The 10,478-nt window shown below is 44.5% G+C and overlaps 1 protein-coding gene across 1 annotated transcript; it reads right to left on the bottom strand.

The window, feature by feature from the left end:
• Positions 1 to 2,962: 2,962 nt before the first annotated feature.
• TLR7 (toll like receptor 7) lies at positions 2,963 to 7,642 on the bottom strand (the record flags this gene model as incomplete). Its single annotated transcript, XM_084279696.1, has 2 exons — positions 2,963 to 6,311; positions 7,457 to 7,642. 2 exons carry the CDS (start codon positions 7,640 to 7,642, stop codon positions 3,171 to 3,173), a joined length of 3,327 nt encoding a protein of 1,108 aa, XP_084135822.1. The 3' UTR covers positions 2,963 to 3,170.
• Between the last annotated feature and the right edge of the window lie 2,836 nt (positions 7,643 to 10,478).

Below are 10,478 nucleotides of genomic sequence, written 5' to 3' on the forward strand. Positions count from 1 at the left end.
AAAAGGTTACTTAAAGAGAGGATCAGACTGAACAGGTAGGTAAAGAAATGGAGGAGGGAACTGAAACAAGCAGGTTCAAAGCAGTGAAGAGCGTCAGTTCCCCATCGGCCAGACCTGTCACCCGGGCTTGTGGCCAGAAAAGAAAAAGAGCTTTGAGAGAGAGTGGAGAAGCTGCCCAGACTGCAAAGCAGACAGGAGCACCAGCAGCATGCTGCATCTGAAACAGAGATCATCACAGCAAGCAGTAAGCCCGCCTATGCCACGCAGAGAGGTTTAGGCGACCATTACTAAGGGCTTCACCGGAAGTGCTGTCATGTGTTTGATGAGGCTGCGCTATGAACCAAAGCAGGGAACAGGCCCAAGTTTCTTTGTTTCTGAGCAGTGTTTCTTCCCTTTTTCATGATGTCTCTGAGGTCAGACTGATTCCCAGCTCAGGTTTTTAGTGGTGGCCCAGCAGCAACTGTGGGAGAGGGACCTGCCTGAGGAACTAGGAGGTGAAGGAGAGCTTAAGGCTGCTCTGGAGCACCACAGCATGGCTAAAGATACAGTGGGATGGATGCTTTCCTTGTGTGACTTGGTTTTACACACATTCTGAGTGCACTTAGAGTGACTGAATTTTATTCTGGAGAAAACTGGGGCAGGTGGAGGTGAGTCAGTCACTTTAACATGTTCTCAGGCCCCATCCATGGCTGGACCTGCGGGTACCATCCCAGTTGATACACAAGGGGTTGTAACAAAGGGCCTGGGTGGAAATGGGGAAGCTGAGCTCCTAAAGTTGATGGCACAACACTGGAGAAGATCACAGAATCACAGAATCGTAGGATTATAGGGGTTGGAAGGGACCTCCAGAGGTCATTGAATCCAACCCCCCTGTCAAAGCAGGTTCCTTAGGACAGGTCACACGGGGAGGCATCCAGACGGGTCTTGAATATCCCCAGAGATGGAGACTCCACAACCCCCCTGGGCAGCCTGTGCCAGGGCTTTGTCACCCCTTACTATGAAAAAGGTCTTCTGCATATTGGTCTGGAACTTCCTATGCTAAAACTTGAAACCATTGCCCCTTGTCCTGTCCACACAGACCACTGAAAGGGGTTGGCTGTTTTCCCTTGTGACCCAGACTTGAGATATTTATAAATATTAATAAGATCCCCTCTTAACCTTCTTTTCTCAAGGCTGTACAGCCCCAGTTCCTTCACCCTTTCCTCATAGGGGAGATGTTCCAGGCCCTTAATCATCTTCATAGCCCTTCTCTGGACTCTCTCCAGGAGATCCTTGACTTTTTTATACCAGAGAATCCAGAACTGGACACAATACTCCAGGTGGGGCCTGACCAGGGCAGAGTAGAGGGGGAGGATCACCTCCTTTGACCTGCTGGCCACCCTCCTCTTGATGCACCCCAGGATCCCACTCTCCCTCTTGGCACACTGCTGGCTCATGGCCAACCTGTCATCCACCAAGACCCCCAGGTCCTTCTCCACAGAGCTCTTCTCCAGCAGGTCAACCCCCAGCCTGTACTGATACAAACGGTTGTTCCTTCCCCGGTGCAAGACTCTACACTTGCTTTTGTTGAACTTCATCTGTTTTCTCCCTGCCCAGCTCTCCAGCCTGTCCAGGTCTCTCTGGATGGCAGCGCAGTGTTCCTGCCTGTCAGCCACTCCTCCCAGCTTTGTATCATTGGGTACTTGCTGAGGGTGGATGCTATCTCCTCATCGAGGTCATCAATGAAGATGTTGAACAGGACTGGACCCAGCGCCAAGCCCTGGGGAACACCGCTAGTCACAGGTCTCCAGTCAGACTCTGCTCCACTGATCAACACCCTCTGAGCTTGGTCTGACAACCAGCTCTCAACCCACCTCACTGTCCTCTCATCTATCCCATGCTCTCTCAGCTTTTCCATCAGGATGTCATGGGAGACAGTATCAGAAATCTTGCTGAAGTCAAGGTAGACGACATCCACTGCTCTCCCTCCACCTCCCCAGCTGATGATGACATCACAGAAGGCTATAAGATCCTAGAGTCCTCAGGTAGCAGGCAGCTCAACCAGCAGCCAAAGAGGTAGGTGAAAAGCAGAGTGAAGAGGATACTTTGAAATTAGCAATAAATGCATCTTAACTTCTAGCATGCCCTGGTTTGGCTGTTTTCTTTCATCCTTTCTACCTGTTACACTTTTTCTTTATTCTTTTTACCGTCCTTTCTTTGACTCATTCCACTTCCTCTTTGTTTTACTTGATTTTCTCCATCTGATTTCTGCCTTTCCCTCAGCCTATATCTGCTGTCCTGCTCCTTCTCCTCACTCCCACACAACAGCTCATTATCTTGCATTATCTTACAACTCCTTCTGACCTACAACCTGCAAACCCTTCTGAATTTGTTTCTCATATAACTTCCCATTTTAGCCCATATGCTTTCTTCAAAATCCCTTCAGATTTATGACCTTTTGGACACTGCAACAGCCCTGTACCACACCAAACCTGTTGACAGCAGTTCCACCAGAACTTCCTTTCCCCACTGATGAAGGCTGTTGCCACTCAGACAGAAGTGGTAGGCTCAGTAAGCCTGAGATGAAAAGATAATAATTCATACATTTTCACAACCCCTCAAATTAAAGCACTAGCTTTGCTTAGGGTATTTTCTGAGACGAGCATATCAGCAAATGCTTTTCTTGCTTTTCATAAATAGACCAAACACAGAAACTACAATTCTCTATTATAATCACATTTACTCCAAGAGTGATCAGAACCGCAGCAGCTTCAGGCACGGCCAAACTCCTCCCAGCAGTGTGTGTACTAAAGTAAACTGAGCAAGTGTCTCACCCACACTTGACCCAACCACAGGAGATGCTGGAGGCCTCCAGTGAACTGAAAGCTGGAAGTGGTGATTCTGTTCTAAACCAGGGACTTCCAGCTGGTAGTGCATCTTCTCTTGCTGTGCAGCAATCAATGCCAAACAAGGTGCATGTAATCTAAACATCTGTGCTGGCAACAGTTTCTGTTCAATCTTGTCATAGCAAAACAAGTGAACTATTAGCTTTGGGACTAATTGTGCATTTCACTTTGGGGTACAATATCATAATTATATTTATCCTTCATGCTTTGACAGTTTTTTCTAAATGAAGTTTAGGAACTTTTTCTCACTGTGCATCATGACCGTATTTACAGGGAAGGTTATTGCTAAACGGTTTCTTGGAGAAGCTTGTTGTAAGCCTGGGTATTGCTGGTAGCTATTGCATTTTTCAGGCATTGCCAGAAGTAGGGCTGAGATCGAGGGTTAGTTGGCCATTCCAGGACAGAACTTCTGCATAGCCTCTTCCTCAGTTGGACATACCGGGACTTGTGCAAAATCTTCTCGAGAAATATCAAGATAATAACATCCATTTTTTCATCTAGAAGCCTCTGGTGGGCCATGTAAAATGTTGTTTTGAAGCTGCCACTTTTAATATATTTGTTGGTTAGCACAAATATGGTCTTTTTGCTCAGATGAATGCTCTGGGAAAGATTGTCAAAGACTGGGTGCCCTGGGAGCCAGTCCCTTTCTTCCAGGCATAAATTGAACTGTCTAGCTTTTTGATCTTCTAGCCTTTCAACCAGTTCTGACATCACCCACTCATTCACAGCTGGATCTTCATTGTCATAGGCAATAAAAGCATCGTAGCAAGCATCTGGTAAAGATAAACGCCGATAGCCCTTCAACTTAGCAGTGCAGTAATGGTAACTATACCACACATCCCAGAAATAGAAATGGCTTGTCACTGTGAAAACCATAAAGCCTAGGACAACTGAAGCTGATAGAGAATACAGGATCAAATACGAGGTATCCAGCTCACAGGTATACAGATCCAAGAAAACCACACTCTTTCCTTTATGCGCCCCAGGGCCAGCACAGGTCACATCTGTGGCCAGAAGAGGAATAGTGACTTGAGTCTGATTGATCCACCAAACAAACCATACAGCATCACAAGTGCACTTGAAAGGATTGCCATGCAAAAGTAGCATCCTCAGGTTGTTAATGACATTTTCAGGAAAGCTAGATTTCTTAATTATTTGGATCTCATTTGAGCTGAGGTCCAGGTATTTCAATTTAAAAGCCCCTCTGAGGAAGTGTTTGGTTAGCCGTTGAATGCGATTGTTTCGGAGCATCAGTTCTTGGAGTGTTGAAGTACAATTGGACAGTTCTTGGGGAACACTAGTCAGAAGGTTATTGCTGAGATCCAGAGTTACTAGTTTCTTCAGGTAGTGAAGGCTTCCCCATTTGAACTTCTTCATCCGGTTGTTGGTTAAGTTGAGAATCTTGAGTTCTGGAGGCATAGCTTCAAAAACACCATAAGGCAAAAAACTGAGAGAGTTGAAGGAAATATCCAGTTGTTCCAGACTGGTCAGATTCTTGAAGAATGCCAAGTATCTAGAATTCCCATCCATCCATAAAACATCTAAACGATTTCCTCTGAATTCTAAAATTTGAAGAGATTGACTTTCCAGTCCTGTGTTAATAGAGGTAGAAATCTCATTCTCATTCATCATCAGCTTCTTCAGATGGGCCAAATTTTTTATAAAACTAAGCACGTGAATAACACCTTCTGCCAGGAAGTAATGTTTGTTATTGCTCAGGTCTAGAACTTCTAAAAGTGCTAGCTCTTGAAAAGCAGTTGGGTATAGCAAGTCAACTCTGTTGTTAGAAAAATCCAGATATTTCAATCCAGTCAAGTTGTTGAATTCAGTTCCATTTAAAGTTTGACTTATTGCATTACCTGACAAGTTGAGGCACCTAATGAACTTAAGGTCATAGAAGTCTGAGGGGCTAATAAAAAATATGTTGTTTCTACTTAAATCCAGTGTTTCTCCATATTTCAAGCACTCTTCCTTAACAGAAGATTGGTAGGAAGTGGCCTCTTTGTCTTTGGACCTGCAACTTCGCCCATACTCATCATACCTGAAATAATGCATCTCTTGAAATACTTGCCTGTTGTATTGCTCTACTGAAATCCCAGGATTAGAACAAAAACCATAACAGTTGCTGTCACTTGAAGAAGGAGAAATTTTGTTCACTGAAAGGTCTATGAGTTTAAGAGCTGGGAATTTCTTGAACACTTTCAGGTCAGCAATTTTAATAAAATTAGTCCCAAGATCCAACACTGTTAGATTTCTAAGACTCAGCAATGGATCTAGATTTTCCTCTTTCAGTTCTTTAAAGACATACCCCCTAAGCCTCAGGGTTTCCAGGTGAGAGAGGGAAGAAAATGTCTTAGACAGATTCAAGGTTGGAGAATACATCTTCACTTCAAAATTAAAGGACAGATCAAGTGCTACAAGGTTTGGGATAAATTTCAAAAACTGAGCATCTCCAATCTCCTTTATGAGGAAATTTTGTGAGAGGTCAAGCTCTTTGAGATTCCTGATGTTTTCAAACCAGATGCTGGGTATGCTCTGAAGAGAGTTGCTGTGAAGTCGCAAAATTCTCAAATTTTTCAAGGAATAAAAAGCCTTTAAATGTATCTCAATTGTGTTCTTGGGGCAGGGAATACAAGGATATGGGGCATTGTAGCAACGTGGGCAATTGCCACTTAGATCAAGAATTTCTAGGTTGTGAAGGGCACTTAAATCATGTTCTTGAACTTCTTGAATCATGTTATTGTAAATATATAGTTCCTTTAAAGTAGATGACAGATTGGGTGGAATATGAGTTAAATTATTAGACTTCAGAGATAGTATTGTTAAGTTTTTCAGCTCCAGAAAGGCTGTATTTTCAATTTGAAATGAAACATTGCATGGATTTCGGTAGTAACAGTTCTGTCCCAGATACAATACTTCTATGTTTCCAAGCTCTGACAAATTAGCTTTTTTGATAGAAAAGATTCTGTTTGCTTCCAGGCTTAGCAGACTTAATGTAGCAGGAAGACCCTGGGGTATTTCCATCAGCTGGTTTGCATCCAAATACAATGACTTCAATCTTGTCAGGGCAGCAAAACTGCCATTCTCAATCGTTGGTATCCTGGTGCACACGTGATCTTTGGGCCCCATCTTGACAGGCACACAGTTGCATCTGAGGTCAATCTCTACGAGGTTTTCAAGATCAGCAAAGGATGTTGGATAGATATGGGGGATATGGTTAACGTTCAAGGTAAGGTTGGTAGCGTTTGTAGGGATCCCTCTGGGGACTTCCAAGAGACGCCGATCAGTGCAGTCCACTGTCACGGTACCTTCAGAAGATATAACGTCACAGGGTAAACTTTTGGGAAACCAAGCTCCTGACAGCAGTATTGGAAATAAGAAGAGCAAGACAAGTGGCAATGTATTTGACATCTTTGCACAAGGTACCTAAAAATGAGGAAATAGGGAGGTATTAATTTAATGCAATACGAAAATCTCATAGGCCATCATATCCACCACATACTGGGTCAGACCAAATGTACAGCTAATCTGGCGTTCTGTCTCTCACACTGTCTAAAAGTAGATGTGCCAGGAGAATTATAAGTTTGGAGAAAGCATATATTGGTATCTCCTCAAATGCTTTCCTTATTTTCTTATCACTAAATATTGTAGTGTTAAGATAAATATCACTCTATATAATGAATCATTAAAAAACCTACTGAGAAAAGACAAACAGGCAAATAAAGGCTGCGACTCTTTAGATTTTCTTTTTTTTTTGTTTTTTTTTTTTTTTGGTTTTTTTTTTTTTAAGGGGAAAAAAGCAGCATTAAACACCATGAAGACTGTAATTGCATAATAGCATAAATAAGCAAAGACTTTTTTGAATCATATAAAAAAAAGAAAATCTATAATCACTTAAAGGATAGTGTAAATTTTCAAACAGGTAAGTGCCTAATTTGGATTCCACTTTATTGTAAGGATACTTAGAATCATAGATTAGAGTCATAAAATAATTTAGGCTTGAAAAGAACTGTAAAAGATCATTGAGTACAACCATTAACCAATCACTGTCAAGCCCACCACTAAACTATGTCCCAAAGCATCATGTCTTTACTCACTTCCCTGGGCAGCCTGTTCCAGTGGTTGAAAACCCTTCCAGCAAAGAGTATTTTCCTAGTATCCAATCTAAACCTCCCCTGGCACAACTTGAGGCCATTTCCTCTGGTCCCATCACTTATTGCTTGGGAGAAGAGACTGAAACACACATGGCTACAAACTCCTTCCAGGTAGAGTGATAAGGTCACCTCACAGCCTCCTTTTTGCCAGGCTAAACAACCCTAGTTTCTCATAAGACATGTTCTGTAGAGCTCTCACTAGTGTCATTACCCTTCTTTGGCCACGTTCCAGCTCGTCAATATCTTTCTTGTAGTGAGGGGCTCAAAAGTGAACACAGAATTAAGCTGTGGCCTCATCAGTGCCAAGTACAGGTGGATGATCACTTCCCTATTCCTGCTGGCCACACTAGTTCTGATACAAGCCAGGATGCTGTTGGCCTTCTTGGCCACCTGGGCACACTGCTGACTCGTAGTCACCTGGCTGTCGACCACCACTCCCAGGTCCTTTTCAGCAGGTGCTTTCATAGCCAAACCTTCCCCAAGCTTGTAGTGTTGCATGCAGTTGTTATCTGCATCGCTCTGCAGAACCTTCATGACCTCCAGCAGATGAACAGTCCTGCCCAAGTTGGCACTGTCTACAAACTGACTGAGGGTGAACTCCATCCCCTCATCCAGATGATGTATGATGGTATTAAAGAGAACTGGCCCCAGTAATGAGCCCTGCAGAGCACCACTTGGAACTATTCACCACTTGGATTTAACTCCATTCACCACCACTCCTCGGGCCCGGCCATAGAATCATCATAGAATCATAGAATGGTCTGGGTTGAAAGGGACACCAAGCATCACAGAGCTCCAACCCTGTTGCCACAGGCAGGGCCACCAACCTCCAGCCTGGATCTACACAAGGTTGCCCAGGGCCCCATCCAACCTGGCCTTGAACACCTCCAGGGATAGGACATCCACCACTTCTCTGGGCAGCCTGTTCCAGCACCTCACCACTCTCTCTGTAAAGACCTTCCCCCTAATATCTAATCTAAACCTTCCCTCCTTTAGTTTTAATCCATTTCCCCATGTCCTGCCAGTGTCTACCCTTTTAAAAAGTTGAATCACCTCCTGCTTATAAGCTCCCTTCAGGTACTAGAAGGCTGCAATGAGGTCCCCCCCTCAGCCTTCTCTTCTCCAGGCTGAACAAGCCGAGCTCCCCCAGCCTCTCTGTTTGTAGGGAAGGTGTTCCAGCCCTCTAATCATCTTTGTGTCCCTCCTCTGAGCCCTCTCCAACAGTTCCACGTCTTTCTTGTATTATGGGCCCTAGACCTGGACACAGAACTCCAGCTGGGCCCTTGTGAGGGCAGAGTAGAGAGGGACAATCCAGTCATCTTTTTTACTCAGCAAAGAGTACACCCATCCAAGTCAAGAGCAGCTGGTGTCTGTAGAAGAATGCAGTGGGAAACAGTGCCAAAGGCTTTACTATAGTCTAGGTAGACAGCACCCATGGCCTTTTCCCTCTTCCACTAAATAGGCCACCTTGTTGTGGAAGAAGACCAGGTTATCAAAGTAGTACCTCCCTTTCATAAACTCATGCTGACTGGGCTGGATTACCTGTTTGTCCTGGACATGCCATGTGATGGGTCTCAAGCTCAGCTGCTGCATGACTTTCCCTGGCCACAGTGTTAGACTGACAGACCTGTAATTCCCTGATCCTCCACCTGGGATTTCTTGTGGATGAGCATCAGATTGGCTAACCATTGTTTGGCTGGGACATCCCTGGTTAGGGAGGTCTGCTGATAAATGATGGAATGTCAACATCCTTGTAGTCCTCCTGAGTTGTCTGAACCTTCTTCCAAAGGTCATAAGCTCCCTTTTTTGCCCTGAACTCCAGCCAGGTGGGTCTTCTTCCCTGCCTGCTCATCTTTTGGCACACAGGAGTGGCCTACTTCTGTGCCTTTAAGATATCCTTCTTGAAGAGTGACAAGCCTTCCTGGACTCATTTGCCTTTCAGGACTGCCTCCCAAGGGAGTCTGTCAACCAGGCCCTTAAACAGGCTAGAGTCTGCTTTCCAGAAGTCCAAGGTACCAGATCTGCTGCCTTCCCCTGCTTACTTCTACAGGAAGCAAAAACTCTTTTGTTTCATCATCACTATGCCCAAGATGGCCTCCAGCCACCACAACACTCACAAGTCCTTCCCTGTTTGCAAACATGAAGTCCAGAGGGGTGCCTTCCCTGGTTGGCTCCCTCAACAACTGTGTCATGATGTTATTGTCCACACACAGCAGGAACCTCCTAGACCATTTCCTCTCCTCTGCATTGCATTTCCAGCAGACAGCTGTTGAGTTGGAGTCCTGCACAGGAACAAGGACTAGAAATCATGAGACTTCTTTCAGCTGCTTACAGAATATTTAATCTGTCTCTTTATCCTGGTTGGGTGGCCTGGAACAGACCCATAAACACTTGACGCTGTGTTCACCATCATCAGTCTCTTGACAAACAAAACACTCCCTTACACACATGGCTGCTGCACTACCTCTCCTTCCTTGCCTGTCCCTTCTGACAAGTTAATACCCATCCATTGCAGCACTCTGGTTAAGCAACTTGTAACACCGTGTCTCCATGACTGCAACGAAATCACAGTTTTCCAGCTGTACAATGGTGTCTTACTCTTCTGCTTTGTTGCCCACACTGTGTGCATTGGTATAGATGCACTTCAGTTAAGCTATTAATCCTGCTATTAATCTTCTTTTTGAGAAGACCTAATTTATATGTGACTATTATCAGGTGTTTTTGTGATTTCCAACACATCTTTACTGCCACTTGGTTCTCCATCCTCTATTCTCACTGAGCTTATTTCACCATGTTTGGTCACCTTTGGAAAAGATTCCTTTGCCTTTCCAAGTCAAGTGGATTCCATCTTACCCTAGCAGGTTACAGTCATCAAAGTGTGTCCCATGCTCATGTTGATTTGCATGGCGTGACTGTTCCTGCCTGCACCATTTCCTCTAATTGGTGAAAGACAGGAAAGGATAACTTCATCTGTTTCACTCACACCCCCACAAAGACTTAGTCTTGCTTGATTCTTCCCAGGTTTTGGCTTGCCCATTCATGCCCTCATGAAAGTTCCTAGTACAGGTCAGAATGGTTTAACCTAAGCCAGTCAATGGTTATACTTTATAGAATCATTGGTTCAGAAGAGGAAGGTCCTGTCTATCCAACCTGATTTCCTTTCACAACAAGGTGACCTAGCTGGTTGACCAAGGGAAACCAGTTGACATTTTTTTTTGGATTTCAGTACGCTTTTCATACTGTGCTTCATAAGATGTTGCTGGACAAAATGTCCAGCTTACAACTAGACAAAGCCACAATGGGTTGGGCTGGCAATTGGCTGAAGGGTTGGGCCCAGAGGGTGATAGTGAATGGGGTTACATCTGGCTGGTGGCCAGTCACTAGAGGGGTTCCCCCAGGCTCCATTTTAGGGCCAGTTCTTTTTAATGTTTTTGTAAAT

The sequence above is a fragment of the Gallinula chloropus genome (genome assembly GCF_964237585.1).
Source record: "Gallinula chloropus genome assembly, chromosome: 1".
Lineage (NCBI taxonomy): Eukaryota > Metazoa > Chordata > Aves > Gruiformes > Rallidae > Gallinula > Gallinula chloropus.